Here is a 22601-nt window from a genome sequence, read left to right as displayed (position 1 = left end):
CAGTAATTAGCATATTTTCGGTATAAAAGATCGTAATTTAAAAATGAAAATAGGTTCAGAGTCAGAATTCGGCTCAATATAAACGCTCAGGAGTTAAATTTTCGACTTTTCAGATATTTTGAAAACTGCTCGGGGCGGGGGGGGGGGGGGCAAAATATGACCCATTGTTGTTTTCAGTAATTGGCATACTTTCGGTATAAAAGATCGTATTTTGAATATGAAAATAGGTACAGAGAGTCAGAATTCGCCTCAAAAGTCATGCTCAGGATTCAAATTTTCGACATTTCTGATATTTTGAAAACTGCAGGGGGTGGGGAGATTTGGGCAATATATGACTGATCACCATTTTCAGTAATTGGCATATTTTCAGTATAAAAATTCGTAATTTGAAACTGAAAATTGGTGCAGAGTGAGAATTTGGTTCGAAAATCACGCTCACGAGTCAAATTTCCGATATTTCAGATACAGTATTTTGAAAACTGCAGGGGGGGGGGGGGGGGGGGGGGTTTGCACAAAATGTGACCCATCGCCGTTTTCAGTAATTGGCATATTTTCGGTATAAAAATTTGTAATTTCAAACTCCAAATATGTGCAATGAGCCAGAATTCAGCTCGATAATAACGCTCATGAGTTAGATTTACAATATTTCTGATATTTTGAAAATTAGTTTATTAATAAATTATGGATATGTGGAGGTCATATCAGGATGGCAGTTGTACAGATAGACGTGGGAGATGCCAGTTGTTAATGATCTTTTGCTTCCTTTACAATATTAAATGACTTTAAATGTAAAATCCTCACATTCTTGACCATGCAACCAGTAGGATTGTACTATTGGTTTAAGGCTTATTGGTCAATGTAAATAGATTCTAAAGCATGTTGTTTTAGATAATTTAGACCAATAGACAGCTAAATAGATCAATCATACAGTACTTCTAACCAAGGTTGGCTAAAAGAAATCAAGACTAATAAGGTAATTTGTTTGTATCTTTAAAAAGAGACCATTCATGCTTGACCGAAGTCTCACAAGTCCAAGACAAGGTGGTCTTCCGTTATGCTCTTGCATTCTTATTGTTATTACCCGCCAAGCTACTACTACAATTTATAATTAAATCCCATTAAAAATTCACTTTTTTATTGATTGGTGCCATCGTTCTTGATCATAATTCTGTTTTGTTATTTGATTGTATATGAATTAAACTTTTATACTCTGCTTTAATGTAAACAATATTTTATTTTTAGGTGCATGACAAGTGTTGTGACAAACTGTTAGATCCGAGGCATTAAGCTTAAGGCAAGTGATTATTGAACAACTAGTTCTGGGAGAGAGAGGGGATAGGACTAGACAGACATGGGGACAGGAGTAGACAACTTCTAACTCTTGTTAGCAGTCTGAGAGCTTTCCCTTCCCACAGCCTTGCCCTACTAGTTTACACTCAAAACTCGCCAGTCTGTTTACATCTATATCTGCAATTACTGCTGGGTGATCAGAGGTGAACATTTAAGGACTGGCTCCTAGACGACTCTTGATCTGGGCTCAAACCCAGATGAAATCGTGTGGTGCCTTAAAGCCTCACGATATAAAAAAATATTGGTATTAATGAGCAAGTAATTCAAAACAAAGTTGAAGAACAATAAATGCTTCAAATTGCATTACAAGAATGCAGCATCTTTATCTTAAGTCTTAGTAAAGTGCTGGGTAAAGGTTTTGAGAATAATAAAAATCTATTGAATAATAAAAAAATTTATATCGAGTTACATCTGAAGTAGTCTATCTAGTGTACTGAATATGATTGGACGTCCAGTGTAGATGACTGAAACCCTGATTTTTATCAAAGAGTTTTATACATTCAAACATATAACACTTATAAATAAATCACAGAAAAGACTAAATGATATTATAAACATTTTGGTAAAAAAAAAAATTAAACTAAAATAGAGTAGAAGACAAAAAAAAGTTAAAACAATATAGTAAATATATTAACACTGTATCTGAAATACATGTGCTACAGCAAATAAACTGAATTATATATAAGTTACAAACTGTATAATAATATGTACACCTCAGTAGAAAGGCGGCTACCATGAACACTAGAAGTGTATACCCTGTTTCCTCTGGTACAACATTTTTACAATAGGAAGGCACTAAGGACAAAAATGGAAAACAAGATTCTAATTTTTCCATGTTCATTGACCACAAAATATAACGAGTCTATATTCTGCTTCATGTATTTAACCAAATACTATTGGTTTTAATACTTAAACACTTAAATACAGATATTTAAGCTAGTACCAGAGTGCAGTCAGCATTTTAGTGCAATACTTACCCCTGAGTCTGTGATCACTGCTTAATATTCTGTTATCGATTTACACAGTGCTTAAAAACAAAAACAAAATTGCCTCATGAAAATAATAAAATTTGTTATAATAACAAACAAAATTCAAATACATTCGATATTTAAAACTTCAAACTAAGCTTTAGGCATACATAGAACTAAGGAGATTCCAAATATAAATTAATCACTACTACTGCATATAAACTTGGCAAATAAATTAGTGAGAAAATTCACTTTTATCCTCAATGAGACTCCAAAAATAGGTGTTTACAATACTAGAGCTTCTTTGTAGATATATTCCTTTTGCACACTGCACTGACTTGGAATACCGCCTTCATTTCTTTTTACTTGTTTGCACAACATGTCTTCATTATCTCTTTGGTAACATGTATTTCTCCCCCCCAAAAAATTAATTAATCTGATTCACTAAACATTTAGTGTTACGTTTCCCTTCTTTAATAAATGATTAACCAATTTACAAAATTTCCTTTATTATTTTTAGATCTTTCTAATCTCATTTCAACTAGTTGATCGCACAGTTTTCTTAATTCCTGTAAACTTAGTTACTTTAATTTTTTATCTCCTAAAACCTCTCTCTCGCTTGCTGTATTATATTTTAAGCTTGCATGTTCCAAATATGAATATGAACTGAATGAACATCTCAAATGAACACATGCTTTCCCTCTACACTACTCAAATTAATGCCTTTTTAAATACAGTATAGATTAACTGCCACTTGCACAAAAATGGGTTTATTTTTACTTCAATTCATTCTCAACAACATACATACTTCACCAGAATAATTTACTTTTTAACAAAGCACCATTCGTTCAGCTCGCATCCTTAAACGCCTCACATTTGCCCGTTTTTACATCAGATTTATATATGGATATGACTATAGAGCCATTCTCAAACTTGACAATATTTCAAGGACCTGGGTTTGAATTGTACTAAAAAAAAAAAATGACGGCACATATACCAACCCAAAATAAAAATTAACAAAACAAGCACATTGATATGATGCATGCTCAGTGAGAGCAGATATGAAATTACACTTGAAAAAACTATAACTTGTAAAACAGTGTCATGCTGTATTGTATTAACTATCATACATTAGTCTAGTTTACGTCTGTTATTTCTAACCAATTAAGTTTCCATGTTGAATAACAAAACTCCAAATATTAAAGTGCATTTGGTTCATTTCTATGATACAGAAATCCATAAAATTAAATTAATGAAGGTGTTGCTTGTGATTGCATACTTTGCTTGTTTTTTTCTGATGTTATTTGAATTATAATTTTCAGATTTTTTTATGATAGCAATAAGTGTTCACGTGGATGATCACTTTCAAGTGCAATGTGACATTTTGCACACCAAAATTAATATCGTTGCAAGATAGACATACATGCCAGCATCAGTCATATCATGCTTTTAAGTAGCAGGTCGACAGACCGACCTCTTGAGAAACTGTCAAAAGTTTTTATGATGAAATTAAAGAAAGCAGATTGTTCAATAATTTGATTAAACATCAATACATCATGATCTGAAATTACATATGATGAATATTTTATAACTCTTGACATACCAAACCTTCAACCTGTCTATTCTTATTTTTCCAAAACCTATTTATCTTTATCTCTTATTTAAACAAAAATGTCATTGATCACCATTAATGTCTCTCTCTTTGTATTTTTTATACGTTTAGCACGCACACAAAAATACACTAATGTACTAAATATTTTTTTGTTTAATCTTCATTAGCCATTTTTTTTTAAGAAGTGGCTAATGTATCAAGATTACATTTTTAGAATGACCCCATTATTAAGTTTTAAACATATTTAAGAACCTGCCAAAATAGTTTTGGTCTACCATTTGTTTCAATGTTTTAGAAACGCAGCTCTGCACACGTTCCCAATCAGCTATACAGTACAGTATTTAAAATTTAATAGGTCCCGAGACCCATTACACGTAGCATACCAAACATTACAAGAGTATTTGTTTTACATTACACACGATATCATAATAATCACAGACTAAAATAAAAAGACTAATGACACACCTGTCTGACCCATCCATGTCCCATTAAGCATACTTCTCCTGTAGGGATGAAATACATCAATGATTCTCAAGACTGTCATTTCTTAAGTTAAACTGAATTGTTAGACTGGGTTCTGTAAGTATAACTGTACATTACAGACATTTGTTCACTTTAGCAAAGAACTATGTTTAAACTACAATGAACCTGGTGAACTATATAAAATAATTACGTATCTTCTACTCAAAATAGTAATTGAGCTATTAACTGTATTTACTTGGCACTTAGTATGGTTTGACAAAGTTGTAATAACACTTTTTTTATCATTTCCCTTTCATTATGTTCAAAAATGCATGTGAATTACAGCAATTAGTTTTTATGTACACAAACACTTCAGTCAAATCTATTTAAAAACTCAATTTACTTTCAAATAATGCAGAGAACTTTTTTTTTTCCAGGATGTACTTCAAACTCAAGTACAGGTGTCTGGCCATGAACTGTGCACTACAACAGGAAACCCTAACTATAGAAATCACTAGGCATAACTTGCCACTGGAAGGAGGTACTAGGTAAGTGCCTGCATTTGTTCTACTGTGTGGACACCCATTGCTTGCATCATCTCCTGGAATAGCGACCCTTCGGTATTCATTAGTCTCTCTGGGGTATCAAACTCGTGAACCTGAAACATGCAAAATTTGGGAAAGAAAATATAATATTCAACTTTTTAATGCTCAAGATAAGAACTATTTTGTTTATATATACACAGACTAATAATAAATTTTTGCCAGAATAAGTGGTTTATCATAAGCCAGAATAATTTATTAGCTTCATCCAATGTTAGTTCATGACCCTCTTTCATGTCAATGACAATTATCAATGACTTTACCAGCAAGAAGGTACAAACTTCCCTTTTTCAATAAACTTATTATTACAGTTACTCCTGTAGTAAAAATTATTATTTACTCAAGTCATTTTTTGTTAGGGACAGGAAGCCTGAGTTTATACTTGTTTTAAAGAGCTTTAAAAATGCTTTAAGAGCATTTTTTATATTATGCAATGAAGATTAAAAAATAATTGACTATTCATAGTATATATCTGGCTATTATTAAAAATTTCATAAAAATAGGGGGGGGGGGGAATTGAAATACATGTGCACCAAAAGATATTTGGATTAAATAGTTAAATTACTTACAACACGCCATGTTGGTATTCTCCCCACAATAAATTAAAATTAAATAGAATATATTACATACCCATCATTGAAAGATATCTAGTAAGCAGTAAGCACCGAATATCTTAATATTTGAACGAGACTGTTTACGGGCTATTCATGCCCATGCCACCTTTTGGGTGGCTTAATCTTCTTCAATCAACAGTGACTATACATTACACACACAAATCACAATACCATGATACATCAAATAAACATACTGTACATTATTTAATAATTTCACATCATTTTTCTGCTTTTTAACCAGTACCATTTACAGAAAACAGCAGTATCTTACCTTTCCTGCATCAAGGACCATTACTCTATCATAATTAGCCACTGTGTTGAGCCTATGTGCAATGGTGAGGACAGTATTGGTGGCAAATGCCTCTTTAATAGTAGCTTGGATTAAGTGGTCTGTTTCTACATCAACAGATGCTGTTGCTTCATCCAACAGAAGAATCTGGAAAAAAAATGGCATCAGCATAAAAGTCTAATTCCAATAGGCATTCTGGGGGGAGCCCCTACGGCTCCCCAGAGCTTAACCAGGCTGATATGGATATGTTAGACTTTGGCATCAGTGTGAATGGAGTTCTTAGGCCTACTGGGGAGCACAAGTTAAAACCTGGCCCCTCAGAGAGGCATGAGGAACAATGGCCTATAGAAACCCCCATGTGGTTGGAAGCATTTTATGTTTACCATTGACCGGGTCAGGCACCCAGAGAGGTAAGCATCCCAAAACAAACCCTTATTTTGATTCAGAAATTGCTACTGAAAGCCAAACTAGTGGACAGAGCTCCCCAAACAAAAACAAGCAAATGAGCATGTCCCTGCGCCACCGTCTGCACAGCTCCCCTCTCCCTGGGAGGCGAAAGGGGGAGCCCCAGACCCCTCGTGCCAACTACCCAAAACCCCAATTCTGAGACTGGATATAAAAAACATGCAAAAAACTGCCGACATATATACATATATACATACAGTAACTTGACTAAGCACGCAAGTGAGGTTTACAACTTTAGAACACTTTCCGATTAGAAGACTTGAACCCTATCCAGCATAGAAGCCTCACAGCAACTGGCATAACAGGTGCGCCTTTAACCCACTACACCAAACTCAGACCCTTAAAAGAGATGGTAATTTCTGGGTATTTAATCCCCCCCAAAGATTACCACCTCCCAAGGGCAACTGGAGCTAGTGAGAGGTCACTCACGTTTTTTCATCTCCTCTCATCCACCTCTCACTAGCTCTAGTTACCCTTGGGAGGTAATGATCTTTGGGGGGATTAAATACCCCGAAATTACAATCTCTTTTTAAGGGTCTGAGTTTGGTGTAGTGGGTTAAAGAGGCGACTGTAGGTGAACTGTGTTTTTCGCAATTTGTATGTTGATGAAATATTGTGTGAAACACGTAATGTCCCATTATCAGAGCAAAGACAAAGCTGTTCCAACACCATTGTTCGGGAAATATATGTCCCAAGACCGATTTCTGTTACTCCTACGGTGTCTTCATTTTGCAAATAATGCAGACGAGAGACAGGATGATAGGCTTTGGAGAGTGAACTACGTGCTAAATGACCTGATTGGAAAGTTCAGAGATTACTACATACCGGCTCAGAAGCTGGTTATTGATGAATCCCTTGTACTTTTCAAAGGATGTGCTGCCTTCAAGCAGTATATTCCCTCAAAACGCCACTGATTTGGATTGAAATTCTTTGTGCTCTGTCACTGTGAATCAGGAATGGTGTTACACATGATACTGTATTCGGCTACAAATGTAGACATTCCTACTAATGACCAACATGGCTTCTCAGGCAGTGTAGTGAAGGCACTGCTTGCACCATATCTGAACAAGGGCCCACATATTGTACACAACTATTATACCAGTCCCTTACTAACCAGATTCTTGCTTGATAATAAAACTGGAGTGTGTGACAGAGTAAAGCCAAAACGAAAGGAAATGCCTGTGTTTGACACTATTATGCAAGTAGGTGATTGTGATGTAAGAAAAAGTGGTGCAATACTTTCAGTCCGAAGGAAAGACAACAGACGTGAAGTGAACATGTTGACCACCATTCACCCTGGTACAATGGTGGACAGTGGCAAGGTGAACAGAACAACAAAGCAAATAATATATAAGCCAGATTGTATGATGGACTACAACATCAACATGCATTTAGTCGATAAGTGTGACATGATGGTTGGTGCTGTAGAGTGTGTATGGAAAACAGTGGACAAAGAAAATGATTTTCCACCTTACTGACGTAACAATGCTGAACAGTTACAACATGTATCTTGAGAAAACAGGCAGAAAACCATATTTCCGTTCGTTTAGTTTTCAAGTTGTGAAACAATTACTAGGTAAGTTTGGCAAAGACACCCCTGGCATACAAAGACCCATTCAGGACCCAATATTGAACCATGCTCCTGCACCCAGGCTCACTTACAGGGAGGCCTTTCTGGTACACTAAATCAAGAAATTACCACCAACTGGAGTGCGTGCAGCAGGCCAGCATTGGTGCGTTGTGTGTTACAGCACTAAATTAAGGCCACATAAACGTAAATTGGTGTTAGCATGGTGCAAAGCGTGTGCAGTCCCTCTGTGCCATATCGACTGTTTCGCACAGTATCACAGTCTCCACGACTACTAAATGTGTAATACTTTTGTAAATAAATGTACATAAAGTTAATTTTAGTGTTTATATTGAAAAAACCCAGCGATGAATGTAATGAAATGCCATTTTCTGGGCGAGTCCCGGAGGCTCCCCGGAGCTATCCCAGGCTGATATGCTAATGTCAGACTTTGGCATCAGTCATGTGTATGGAGTTCTTAGGCCTATTGGGGACCACGGCCAGAACCAGGCCCCCCCTTAGAGAGGCAAGGGGAGCAATGGCCTATAGAAACCCCCGTGTGGTTGGAAGCATTCTATGTCTGCCATCGACTGGATCAGGCACCCAGAAAGGTAAGCGCCCCAAAACAAACCCCTATTCTGGTTAAAATTGCTACCAAAAGCTGAACTAGTGGACAGAAGTCCCCAACAGGAAACAAGCAAACTAGTGTGATGTCACACGTCGCCGCGCCGCTGTCTGCGCAGCTCCCCCCTCCCCAGGAGGGGGAAGGGGGGAGCCCCAGACCCTTCACGCCAGCTACCCACACCTCGGTTCTGAGGCTGGATGTCAAAAACACGAAAAAAACGCCGACCGGAGGGAGGGATGGATGCCGGGGAGCCTCCGGGACTCACCCAGAAAATGGCGTTTCATTATATTTAACGCTGTTTTTTTGGGGGGGGAGCCCCGTCGGGTCCCCGAAGCTAACTACCCACAGACGGAAAATGAGGGACTTACCCGGCAGGCGGTCGTCGCTCACTCTTCAACTCGAAGTTGAGACAACTGGCTGCAACTGCCGCCCCAAAGCAACACAGGCCTGATGAGGTCCAGGGACATTCGCGAGGTAACGAGCAACCAGGACCCTGTTCGACCGCCAAAAACGATCACATCCATCGGACCCACGCGCCCCCTAGGGGATTGGTCCTGAGCTTTTACTTTAAAAGGACTCGTACTCAGGTAGTCCCGGGCAGGGTGCAGCTAACTGCCGCCCAAAACTAACAAGCAAGTCCCTGGGGTATAGCTGTACCCTAGGAATGGATACACTAACGGGGACCTAGCAGGGGGCGCCACCGAGGAGAATCGTAGAAGGGCAAACACCAGTGGAATAATAGGGCAGAACCCCCCACAAGGCAAAAACAAAAAGAAAAACAAAACCCCGCAAGAGGACAGCGAACCCCAAGGAACAGAGCCAGCCACTATGTCGGGAATACAAAGCTGCGCAACACACTGCGCCCCTACTAGTGCAAACTGCCTCTTACCTGCAGGTAACAAGGGAGAACAGAACACCCAAGAGCCCAACAGACGGCCGAAAAAACGAACGGTAGAACGGACTAGCAGAGGCAGGTCCCGAGGAGCCTATGGAAGGTGGCCCCAAGCCCCAAGGGCAGTACTTACAGGGCACCTAGGCAAGGCAGCTCAAGGCGCATGCAGCCTGAGTATTGAAGATAACTCCTGGTTCTCGCACCCACAGAAAACAAACACCACACACGAAGCACAGTGCTGTAGCGACACCGGAGCCAGAGCACATGACCTTCGCCTATAGCATTGGCCTCAAGAACTGAGGTGTGGGTAGCCAGTGTGAAGGGTCTGGGGCTCCCCCTTCCCCCTCCCGGGGACGGGGGAGCTGCGCAGACAGCGACGCGGCGACGTGTGACGTCACACTAGTTTGCTTGTTTTCTGTTGGGAAGTTCTATCCACTAGTTCGGCTTTTAGTAGCAATTTTTAGCAGAATAGGGGTTTGTATTAGGGCGCTTACCTTTCTGGGTGCCTGATCCAGTCGATGGCAGACATAGAATGCTTCCAACCACACGCGGGTTTCTATAGGCCATTGCTCCCCTTGCCTCTCTGAACCTTTTTCTTTCTTCAGAGGAATTTTTCCTCTGCCTCTCAGTAACCTAACCTAACCTAACCTAACCTAAACCTAACCCAACCTAACCCAACCCAACCCAACCCAACCCAACCCAACCCAACCTAACCTAACCTAACCTAACCAACCTAACCAACCTAACCTACCTAACCTAACCTAACCTTCGCTACTTTTTAGCCCCAAATTGGGCTACTTTCGCTACTTTTTAGCCCAAAATTGGGCTACTTTCGCTACTTTTTAGCCCAAAATTTCGCTACTTTCGCTACTTTGTAGCCCAAAATTTCGCTACTTTGTAGCCCAAAATTGGGCTACTTTCGCTACTTTTTAGCCCAAAATTTCGCTACTTTTTAGCCCAAAATTTCGCTACTTTCGCTACTTTGTAGCCCAAAATTGGGCTACTTTCGCTACTTTTTAGCAAAATTTTGGGCTACTTTCGCTACTTTTTAGCCCAAAATTGGGCTACTTTCGCTTCTTTTTAGCCTAAAATTTCGCTACTTTTTAGCCCAAAATTCTGCTACTTTCGCTACTTTTTAGCCCAAAATTTCGCTACTTTCGCTACTTTGTAGCCCAAAATTGGGCTACTTTCGCTACTTTTTAGCCCAAAATTGGGCTACTTTCGCTTCTTTTTAGCCTAAAATTTCGCTACTTTTTAGCCCAAAATTCTGCTACTTTCGCTACTTTTTAGCCCAAAATTTCGCTACTTTTGCGCCCAAAATTGGGCTACTTTCGCTACTTTTAGCCCAAAATTGGGCTACTTTCGCTACTTTTAGCCCAAAATTTCGCTACTTTCGCTGCTTTTTAGCCCAAAATTTTGCTACCCTCGCTACTTGGTACCCCAAAATTGGGCTACTTTCGCTACATTTTAGCCCAAAATTTCGCTATTTTTTAGCCCAAAATTGGGCTACTTTCACTACTTTTAGCCCAAAATTGGGCTACTTTCGCTACTTTGTAGCCCAAAATTGGGCTACTTTCGCTACTTTTTAACCCAAAATTGGGCTACTTTCGCTACTTTTTAGCCCAAAATTGGGCTACTTTCGCTACTTTTAGCCCAAAATTTTGCTACTTTGTAGCCCAAAATTTCGCTACTTTTGCTACTTTGTAGCCCAAAATTTCGCTACTTTCGCTACTTTGTAGCCCAAAATTTGGCTACTTTCACTACTTTTAGCCCAAAATTTCGCTACTTTCTCTACTTTTTAGCCCAAAATTAGGCTACTTTCGCTACTTTTTAGCCCAAAATTAGGCTACTTTCGCTACTTTTTAGCCCAAAATTGGGCTACTTTTAGCCCAAAATTGGGCTACTTTCGCTACTTTTTAGCCCAAAATTGTGCTACTTACACTACTTTTTAGCCCAAAATTGGGCTACTTTTGCTACTTTTTAGCCCAAAATTTCGCTACTTTCTAGCCCAAAATTGGGCTACTTTCGCTACTTTTTAGCCCAAAATTGGGCTACTTTTGCTACTTTTTAGCCCAAAATTGGGCTACTTTCGCTACTTTTAGCCCAAAATTGGGCTACTTACACTACTTTTTAGCCCAAAATTTCACTACTTTCTAGCCCAAAATTGGGCTACTTTCGCTACTTTTTAGCCCAAAATTGAGCTACTTTCGCTACTTTGTAGCCCAAAATTGGACTACTTTTGCTACTTTGTAGCCCAAAATTGGGCTACTTTCGCTACTTTTTAGCCCAAAATTTCGCTACTTTCGCTTTGTAGCCCAAAATTGGGCTACTTTCACTACTTTTTAGCCCAAAAATGGGCTACTTTCACTACTTTTTAGGCTAAAATTTGGCTACTTTCGCTACTTTGTAGCCCAAAATTTTGCTACTTTTGCTACTTTTTAGGCCAAAATTGGGCTACTTTCGCTACTTTGTAGCCCAAATTGGGCTACTTTTGCTACTTTGTAGCCCAAAATTGGGCTACTTTCGCTACTTTGTAGCCCAAAATTTCGCTACTTTTTAGCCCAAAATTTCGCTACTTTTTAGCCCAAAATTGGGCTACTTTCGCTACTTTGTAGCCCAAAATTTCGCTACTTTTGCTACTTTTTAGCCCAAAATTTCGCTACTTTTTAGCCCAAAATTGGGCTACTTTTGCTACTTTGTAGCCCAAAATTGGGCTACTTTTGCTACTTTGTAGCCCAAAATTTTGCTACTTTTGCTACTTTGTAGCCCAAAATTTCGCTACTTTGTAGCCCAAAATTTCGCTACTTTCGCTACTTTTTAGCCCAAAATTGGGCTATTTTCGCTACTTTTTGTTCGAAATTTCGCTACTTTCGCTACTTTTTAGCCCAAAATTGGGCTACTTTCGCTACTTTTTAGGCTAAAATTGGGCTATTTTCGCTACTTTTTGTTCGAAATTTCGCTACTTTTTAGCCCAAAATTGGGCTACTTTCGCTACTTTTTAGGCTAAAATTGGGCTACTTTCGCTACTTTGTAGCCCAAAATTTCGCTACTTTCGCTACTTTTTAGCCCGAAATTGGGGTACTTTCGCTACTTTGTAGCCCAAAATTGGGCTACTTTCGCTACTTTTTAGCCCAAAATTGGGCTATTTTCGCAACTTTTTGTTCAAAATTTCGCTACTTTCGCTACTTTTTAGCCCAAAATTTTGCTACTGTCGCTACTTTTTAGCCCAAAATTGGGCTACTTTCGCTACTTTTTAGCCCAAAATTTCGCTACTTTCGCTACTTTTTAGCCCACAATTGGGCTACTTTCGCTACTTTTTAGCCCAAAAATGGGTTACTTTAGCTACTTTTTAGGCTAAAATTGGGCTACTTCGCTACTTTGTAGCCCAAAATTTCGCTACTTTTTAGCCCAAAATTGGGCTATTTTCGCTACTTTTTGTTCAAAATTTCGCTACTTTTTAGCCCGAAATTGGGGTATTTTCGCTACTTTTTAGCCCAAAATTGGGCTACTTTCGCTACTTTGTACCCTAAAATTTCGCTACTTTTGCTACTTTTTAGCCCAAAATTGGGCTACTTTCGCTACTTTTTAGCCCAAAATTTTGTTACTTTCGCTCCTTTTTAGGCCAAAATTGGGCTACTTTCACTACTTTGTAGCCCAAAATTTCGCTACTTTCGCTACTTTTTAGCCGGAAATTTCGCTACTTTTTAGCCCAAAATTGGGCTATTTTCGCTACTTTTTGTTCAAAATTTCGCTACTTTTTAGCCCAAAATTTTGCTACTGTCGCTACTTTTTAGCCCAAAATTGGGCTACTTTCGCTACTTTTTAGCCCAAAATTTCGCTACTTTTTAGCCCAAAATTTCGCTACTTTCGCTACTTTTTAGGCTAAAATTGGGCTACTTCGCTACTTTGTAGCCCAAAATTTCGCTACTTTTGCTACTTTTTAGGCCAAAATTGGGCTACTTTCGCTACTTTCTAGCCCAAAATTGGGCTACTTTTGCTACTTTGTAGCCCAAAGTTGGGCTACTTTCGCTACTTTTTAGCCCAAAATTGGGCTACTTTCGCTACTTTTTAGCCCAAAATGGGCTACTTTCGCTACTTTTAGCCCAAAATTTCGCTACTTTTTAGCCCAAAATTGGGCTACTTTCGCTACTATTTAGCCCAAAATTGGGCTACTTTTGCTACTTTCTAGCCCATAATTGGGCTACTTTTGCTACTTTTTAGCCCAAAATTGGGCTACTTTCGCTACTTTTTAGCCCAAAATTTCGCTACTTTCGCTACTTTTTAGCCCAAAATTGGGCTACTTTCGCTACTTTGTAGCCCAAAATTTTGTTACTTTGTAGCCCAAAATTGGGCTACTTTTGCTACTTTTAGCCCAAAATTTCGCTACTTTTTAGCCCAAAATTGGGCTACTTTCGCTACTTTGTAGCCAAAAATTTCGCTACTTTTTAGCCCAAAATTGGGCTATTTTCGCTACTTTTTGTTCAAAATTTCGCTACATTTTAGCCCAAAATTGGGCTACTGTCGCTACTTTGTACCCTAAAATTTCGCTACTTTTGCTACTTTTTAGCCCAAAATTGGGCTATTTTCGCTACTTTTTGTTCAAAATTTCGCTACTTTGTAGCCCAAAATTGGGCTACTTTCGCTACTTTTTAGCCCAAAGTTGGGCTACTTTCGCTACTTTTAGCCTAAAATTTCGCTACTTTCGCTACTTTTTAGCCAAAAATTTCGCTACTTTTTAGCCCAAAATTGGGCTACTTTCGCTACTTTGTAGCCCAAAATTTCGCTACTTTCGCTTTGTAGCCCAAAATTTCGCTACTTTCGCTACTTTTAGCCCAAAATTTCGCTACTTTCGCTACTTTTTAGCCCAAAATTGGACTACTTTCAGCCCAAAATTTCGCTACTTTTGCTACTTTTCAGCCCAAAATTGGGCCACTTCCGCTACTTTGTAGCCCAAAATTGGGCTACTTTCGCTACTTTGTAGCCCAAAATTTTGCTACTTTTGCTACTTTTTAGGCCAAAATTGGGCTATTTTCGCTACTTTTTGTTAAAAATTTCGCTACTTTTGCTACTTTTTAGGCTAAAATTGGGCTACTTTCGCTACTTTTTAGCCCAAAATTGGGCTACTTTCGCTACTTTTTAGGCTAAAATTGGGCTACTTTCGCTACTCTGTAGCCCAAAATTTCGCTACTTTTTAGCCCAAAATTGGGCTACTTTCGCTACTTTTTAGGCTAAAATTGGGCTACTTTTGCTACTTTTTAGGCCAAAATTAGGCTATTTTCACTACTTTTTGTTAAAATTTTCGCTACTTTTGCTACTTTTTAGCCCAAAATTTCGCTACTTTTGCTACTTTGTAGCCCAAAATTGGGCTACTTTCGCTACTTTGTAGCCCAAAATTTGGCTACTTTCACTACTTTTAGCCCAAAATTTCGCTACTTTCTCTACTTTTTAGCCCAAAATTGGGCTACTTTCGCTACTTTTTAGCCCAAAATTGGGCTACTTTTAGCCCAAAATTGGGCTACTTTCGCTACTTTTTAGCCCAAAATTGGGCTACTTTTGCTACTTTTTAGCCCAAAATTTCGCTACTTTCTAGCCCAAAATTGGGCTACTTTCGCTACTTTTTAGCCCAAAATTGGGCTACTTTTGCTACTTTTAGCCCAAAATTGGGCTACTTACACTACTTTTTAGCCCAAAATTTCACTACTTTCTAGCCCAAAATTGGGCTACTTTCACTACTTTTAGCCCAAAATTGGGCTACTTTCGCTACTTTTTAGCCCAAAATTGAGCTACTTTCGCTACTTTGTAGCCCAAAATTGGACTACTTTTGCTACTTTGTAGCCCAAAATTGGGCTACTTTCGCTACTTTTTAGCCCAAAATTTCGCTACTTTCGCTTTGTAGCCCAAAATTGGGCTACTTTCACTACTTTTTAGCCCAAAAATGGGCTACTTTCACTACTTTTTAGGCTAAAATTTGGCTACTTTCGCTACTTTGTAACCCAAAATTTTGCTACTTTTGCTACTTTTTAGGCCAAAATTGGGCTACTTTCGCTACTTTGTAGCCCAAAATTGGGCTACTTTTGCTACTTTGTAGCCCAAAATTGGGCTACTTTCGCTACTTTGTAGCCCAAAATTTCGCTACTTTTTAGCCCAAAATTGGGCTACTTTCGCTACTTTGTAGCCCAAAATTTCGCTACTTTTGCTACTTTTTAGCCCAAAATTTCGCTACTTTTTAGCCCAAAATTGGGCTACTTTTGCTACTTTGTAGCCCAAAATTGGGCTACTTTTGCTACTTTGTAGCCCAAAATTTCGCTACTTTCGCTACTTTTTAGCCCAAAATTGGGCTACTTTCGCTACTTTTTAGGCTAAAATTGGGCTATTTTCGCTACGTTTTGTTCGAAATTTCGCTACTTTTTAGCCCAAAATTGGGCTACTTTCGCTACTTTTTAGGCTAAAATTGGGCTACTTTCGCTACTTTTTAGGCTAAAATTGGGCTACTTTCGCTACTTTGTAGCCCAAAATTTCGCTACTTTCGCTACTTTTTAGCCCGAAATTGGGGTACTTTCGCTACTTTGTAGCCCAAAATTGGGCTACTTTCGCTACTTTTTAGCCCAAAATTGGGCTATTTTCGCAACTTTTTGTTCAAAATTTCGCTACTTTTTAGCCCAAAATTTCGCTACTGTCGCTACTTTTTAGCCCAAAATTGGGCTACTTTCGCTACTTTTTAGCCCAAAATTTCGCTACTTTCGCTACTTTTTAGCCCACAATTGGGCTACTTTCGCTACTTTTTAGCCCAAAAATGGGTTACTTTAGCTACGTTTTAGGCTAAAATTGGGCTACTTCGCTACTTTGTATCCCAAAATTTCGCTACTTTTTAGCCCAAAATTGGGCTATTTTCGCTACTTTTTGTTCAAAATTTCGCTACTTTTTAGCCCGAAATTGGGGTATTTTTGCTACTTTTTAGCCCAAAATTGGGCTACTTTCGCTACTTTGTACCCTAAAATTTCGCTACTTTTGCTACTTTTTAGCCCAAAATTGGGCTATTTTCGCTACTTTTTGTTCAAAATTTCACTACTTTCGCTACTTTTTAGCCCAAAATTGGGCTACTTTCGCTACTTTGTAGCCCAAAATTTCGCTACTTTTTAGCCCAAAATTGGGCTACTTTCGCTACTTTTTAGCCCAAAATTTCGCTACTTTTTAGCCCAAAATTGGGCTACTTTCGCTACTTTTTAGCCCAAAGTTGGGCTACTTTCGCTACTTTTAGCCTAAAATTTCGCTACTTTCGCTACTTTTTAGCCAAAAATTTCGCTACTTTTTAGCCCAAAATTGGGCTACTTTCGCTACTTTGTAGCCCAAAATTTCGCTACTTTCGCTTTGTAGCCCAAAATTTCGCTACTTTCGCTACTTTTAGCCCAAAATTTCGATACTTTCGCTACTTTTTAGCCCAAAATTGGACTACTTTCAGCCCAAAATTTCGCTACTTTTGCTACTTTTCAGCCCAAAATTGGGGTACTTCCGCTACTTTGTAGCCCAAAATTGGGCTACTTTCGCTACTTTGTAGCCCAAAATTTTGCTACTTTTGCTACTTTTTAGGCCAAAATTGGGCTATTTTCGCTACTTTTTGTTAAAAATTTCGCTACTTTTGCTACTTTTAGCCCAAAATTTCGCTACTTTTGCTACTTTTTAGGCAAAAATTGGGCTACTTTCGCTACTTTTTAGCCCAAAATTGGGCTACTTTTGCTACTTTTTAGGCTAAAATTGGGCTACTTTCGCTACTCTGTAGCCCAAAATTTCGCTACTTTTGCTACTTTTTAGGCAAAAATTGGGCTACTTTCGCTACTTTTTAGCCCAAAATTGGGCTACTTTCGCTACTTTTTAGGCTAAAATTGGGCTACTTTTGCTACTTTTTAGGCCAAAATTAGGCTATTTTCACTACTTTTTGTTAAAAATTTCGCTACTTTTGCTACTTTTTAGCCCAAAATTTCGCTACTTTGTAGCCCAAAATTGGGCTACTTTCGCTACTTTGTAGCCCAAAATTTGGCTACTTTCACTACTTTTAGCCCAAAATTTCGCTACTTTCTCTACTTTTTAGCCCAAAATTGGGCTACTTTCGCTACTTTTTAGCCCAAAATTGGGCTACTTTTGCTACTTTTTAGCCCAAAATTTCGCTACTTTCTAGCCCAAAATTGGGCTACTTTCGCTACTTTTTAGCCCAAAATTGGGCTACTTTCGCTACTTTTTAGCCCAAAATTGGGCTACTTTCGCTACTTTTAGCCCAAAATTGGGCTACTTACACTACTTTTTAGCCCAAAATTTCACTACTTTCTAGCCCAAAATTGGGCTACTTTCACTACTTTTAGCCCAAAATTGGGCTACTTTCGCTACTTTTTAGCCCAAAATTGAGCTACTTTCGCTACTTTGTAGCCCAAAATTGGACTACTTTTGCTACTTTGTAGCCCAAAATTGGGCTACTTTCGCTACTTTTTAGCCCAAAATTTCGCTACTTTCGCTTTGTAGCCCAAAATTGGGCTACTTTCACTACTTTTTAGCCCAAAAATGGGCTACTTTCACTACTTTTTAGGCTAAAATTTGGCTACTTTCGCTACTTTGTAGCCCAAAATTTTGCTACTTTGCTACTTTTTAGGCCAAAATTGGGCTACTTTCGCTACTTTGTAGCCCAAAATTGGGCTACTTTTGCTACTTTGTAGCCCAAAATTGGGCTACTTTCACTACTTTGTAGCCCAAAATTTCGCTACTTTTTAGCCCAAAATTTCGCTACTTTTTAGCCCAAAATTGGGCTACTTTCGCTACTTTGTAGCCCAAAATTTCGCTACTTTTGCTACTTTTTAGCCCAAAATTTCGCTACTTTTTAGCCCAAAATTGGGCTACTTTTGCTACTTTGTAGCCCAAAATTGGGCTACTTTTGCTACTTTGTAGCCCAAAATTTTGCTACTTTTGCTACTTTGTAGCCCAAAATTTTGCTACTTTGAAGCCGAAAATTTCGCTACTTTCGCTACTTTTTAGCCCAAAATTGGGCTACTTTCGCTACTTTTTAGGCTAAAATTGGGCTATTTTCGCTACTTTTTGTTCGAAATTTCGCTACTTTTTAGCCCAAAATTGGGCTACTTTCGCTACTTTTTAGGCTAAAATTGGGCTACTTTCGTTACTTTGTAGCCCAAAATTTCGCTACTTTTTAGCCCGAAATTGGGGTACTTTCTCTACTTTTTAGCCCAAAATTGGGCTATTTTCGCAACTTTTTGTTCAAAATTTCGGTACTTTTTAGCCCAAAATTTCGCTACTGTCGCTACTTTTTAGCCCAAAATTGGGCTACTTTCGCTACTTTTTAGCCCAAAATTTCGCTACTTTCGCTACTTTTTAGCCCACAATTGGGCTACTTTCGCTACTTTTTAGCCCAAAAATGGGTTACTTTAGCTACTTTTTAGGCTAAAATTGGGCTACTTCGCTACTTTGTAGCCCAAAATTTCGCTACTTTTTAGCCCAAAATTGGGCTATTTTCGCTACTTTTTGTTCAAAATTTCGCTACTTTTTAGCCCGAAATTGGGGTATTTTCGCTACTTTCTAGCCCAAAATTGGGCTACTTTCGCTACTTTTTAGCCCAAAATTGGGCTACTTTCGCTACTTTTTAGCCCAAAATTGGGCTACTTTCGCTACTTTTAGCCCAAAATTGGGCTACTTACACTACTTTTTAGCCCAAAATTTCACTACTTTCTAGCCCAAAATTGGGCTACTTTCACTACTTTTAGCCCAAAATTGGGCTACTTTCGCTACTTTTTAGCCCAAAATTGAGCTACTTTCGCTACTTTGTAGCCCAAAATTGGACTACTTTTGCTACTTTGTAGCCCAAAATTGGGCTACTTTCGCTACTTTTTAGCCCAAAATTTCGCTACTTTCGCTTTGTAGCCCAAAATTGGGCTACTTTCACTACTTTTTAGCCCAAAAATGGGCTACTTTCACTACTTTTTAGGCTAAAATTTGGCTACTTTCGCTACTTTGTAGCCCAAAATTTTGCTACTTTGCTACTTTTTAGGCCAAAATTGGGCTACTTTCGCTACTTTGTAGCCCAAAATTGGGCTACTTTTGCTACTTTGTAGCCCAAAATTGGGCTACTTTCACTACTTTGTAGCCCAAAATTTCGCTACTTTTTAGCCCAAAATTTCGCTACTTTTTAGCCCAAAATTGGGCTACTTTCGCTACTTTGTAGCCCAAAATTTCGCTACTTTTGCTACTTTTTAGCCCAAAATTTCGCTACTTTTTAGCCCAAAATTGGGCTACTTTTGCTACTTTGTAGCCCAAAATTGGGCTACTTTTGCTACTTTGTAGCCCAAAATTTTGCTACTTTTGCTACTTTGTAGCCCAAAATTTTGCTACTTTGAAGCCGAAAATTTCGCTACTTTCGCTACTTTTTAGCCCAAAATTGGGCTACTTTCGCTACTTTTTAGGCTAAAATTGGGCTATTTTCGCTACTTTTTGTTCGAAATTTCGCTACTTTTTAGCCCAAAATTGGGCTACTTTCGCTACTTTTTAGGCTAAAATTGGGCTACTTTCGTTACTTTGTAGCCCAAAATTTCGCTACTTTTTAGCCCGAAATTGGGGTACTTTCTCTACTTTTTAGCCCAAAATTGGGCTATTTTCGCAACTTTTTGTTCAAAATTTCGGTACTTTTTAGCCCAAAATTTCGCTACTGTCGCTACTTTTTAGCCCAAAATTGGGCTACTTTCGCTACTTTTTAGCCCAAAATTTCGCTACTTTCGCTACTTTTTAGCCCACAATTGGGCTACTTTCGCTACTTTTTAGCCCAAAAATGGGTTACTTTAGCTACTTTTTAGGCTAAAATTGGGCTACTTCGCTACTTTGTAGCCCAAAATTTCGCTACTTTTTAGCCCAAAATTGGGCTATTTTCGCTACTTTTTGTTCAAAATTTCGCTACTTTTTAGCCCGAAATTGGGGTATTTTTGCTACTTTTTAGCCCAAAATTGGGCTACTTTCGCTACTTTATACCCTAAAATTTCGCTACTTTTGCTACTTTTTAGCCCAAAATTGGGCTATTTTCGCTACTTTTTGTTCAAAATTTCACTACTTTCGCTACTTTTTAGCCCAAAATTGGGCTACTTTCGCTACTTTGTAGCCCAAAATTTCGCTACTTTTTAGCCCAAAATTGGGCTACTTTCGCTACTTTTTAGCCCAAAATTTCGCTACTTTTTAGCCCAAAATTGGGCTACTTTCGCTACTTTGTAGCCTAAAATTGGGCTACTTTTGCTACTTTGTAGCCCAAAATTGGGCTACTTTCGCTACTTTGTAGCCTAAAATTGGGCTACTTTTGCTACTTTTTAGCCCAAAATTGGGCTACTTTCGCTACTTTTTAGCCCAAAATTTTGTTACTTTCGCTACTTTTTAGCCCAAAATTGGGCTACTTTCGCTACTTTGTAGCCCAAAATTGGGCTACTTTCGCTCCTTTTTAGGCTAAAATTGGGCTACTTTGTAGCCCAAAATTTCGCTACTTTCGCTACTTTTTAGCCCGAAATTGGGGTACTTTCGCTACTTTGTAGCCCAAAATTGGGCTACTTTCGCTACTTTTTAGCCCAAAATTTCGCTACTTTTTAGCCCAAAATTGGGCTATTTTCGCTACTTTTTGTTCAAAATTTCGCTACTTTTTAGCCCAAAATTTTGCTACTGTCGCTACTTTTTAGCCCAAAATTGGGCTACTTTCGCTACTTTTTAGCCCAAAATTTCGCTACTTTTTAGCCCAAAATTTCGCTACTTTTTAGCCCAAAATTTCGCTACTTTCGCTACTTTTTAGGCTAAAATTGGGCTACTTCGCTACTTTGTAGCCCAAAATTTCGCTACTTTTTAGCCCAAAATTTCGCTACTTTCGCTACTTTTTAGCCCAAAATGGGCTACTTTCGCTACTTTTAGCCCAAAATTTCGCTACTTTTTAGCCCAAAATTGGGCTACTTTCGCTACTTTTTAGCCCAAAATTGGGCTACTTTTGCTACTTTTTAGGCCGAAATTGGGCTACTTTCGCTTTGTAGCCCAAAATTTCGCTACTTTCGCTACTTTTAGCCCAAAATTTCGCTACTTTCGCTACTTTTTAGCCCAAAATTGGACTACTTTCAGCCCAAAATTTCGCTACTTTTGCTACTTTTCAGCCCAAAATTGGGCTACTTCCGCTACTTTGTAGCCCAAAATTTCGCTACTTTTGCTACTTTTTAGGCCAAAATTGGGCTATTTTCGCTACTTTTTGTTAAAAATTTCGCTACTTTTTAGCCCAAAATTTCGCTACTTTTGCTACTTTTTAGCCAAAAATTGGGCTACTTTCGCTACTTTGTAGCCCAAAATTTGGCTACTTTCACTACTTTTAGCCCAAAATTTCGCTACTTTCTCTACTTTTTAGGCCAAAATTGGGCTATTTTCGCTACTTTTTGTTAAAAATTTCGCTACTTTTGCTACTTTTTAGCCCGAAATTTCGCTACTTTTGCTACTTTTTAGGCTAAAATTGGGCTACTTTCGCTACTTTTTAGCCCAAAATTGGGCTACTTTCGCTACTTTTTAGGCTAAAATTGGGCTACTTTCGCTACTCTGTAGCCCAAAATTTCGCTACTTTTTAGCCCAAAATTGGGCTACTTTCGCTACTTTTTAGGCTAAAATTGGGCTACTTTTGCTACTTTTTAGGCCAAAATTAGGCTATTTTCGCTACTTTTTGTTAAAAATTTCGCTACTTTTGCTACTTTTTAGCCCAAAATTTCGCTACTTTTGCTACTTTTTAGCCCAAAATTTCGCTACTTTGTAGCCCAAAATTGGGCTACTTTCGCTACTTCGTAGCCCAAAATTGGGCTACTTTCGCTACTTTTTAGCCCAAAGTTGGGCTACTTTCGCTACTTTTAGCCCAAAATTTCGCTACTTTTTAGCCCAAAATTTCGCTACTTTTGCTACTTTTTAGCCCAAAATTGGGCTACTTTGTAGCCCAAAATTTCGCTACTTTCGCTACTTTTAGCCCAAATTTCGCTACTTTCGCTACTTTTTAGCCCAAAATTGGGCTACTTTCAGCCCAAAATTTAGCTACTTTTCAGCCCAAAATTGGGCTACTTTGTAGCCCAAAATTGGGCTACTTTCGCTACTTTGTAGCCCAAAATTGGGCTACTT

General features: G+C 38.5%; 1 protein-coding gene across 14 annotated transcripts in view; it reads right to left on the bottom strand.

The window, feature by feature from the left end:
* Positions 1 to 1728: 1728 nt before the first annotated feature.
* The window catches only part of LOC123773988 (ATP-binding cassette sub-family C member 12), a 208392-nt gene continuing 187519 nt past the window's right edge, over positions 1729 to 22601 (bottom strand). For all 14 annotated transcript variants that reach the window (XM_069318722.1, XM_069318724.1, XM_045768028.2 and 11 more), the window contains 2 exons: positions 5880 to 6044; positions 1729 to 5050 (listed from right to left, as the gene is read on the bottom strand). In XM_069318722.1, coding sequence (XP_069174823.1) covers positions 4937 to 5050; positions 5880 to 6044 — 279 coding nt within the window. In that variant the 3' untranslated portion in view covers positions 1729 to 4936. The remainder of the gene's footprint in view (positions 5051 to 5879; positions 6045 to 22601) is intronic.

Source organism: Procambarus clarkii, chromosome 91 (assembly GCF_040958095.1).
Source record: "Procambarus clarkii isolate CNS0578487 chromosome 91, FALCON_Pclarkii_2.0, whole genome shotgun sequence".
NCBI classification, from domain to species: domain Eukaryota; kingdom Metazoa; phylum Arthropoda; class Malacostraca; order Decapoda; family Cambaridae; genus Procambarus; species Procambarus clarkii.
The sequence above is the reverse complement of the archived record's forward strand: the minus strand, read 5'-3'. Positions and strand labels throughout refer to the sequence as shown.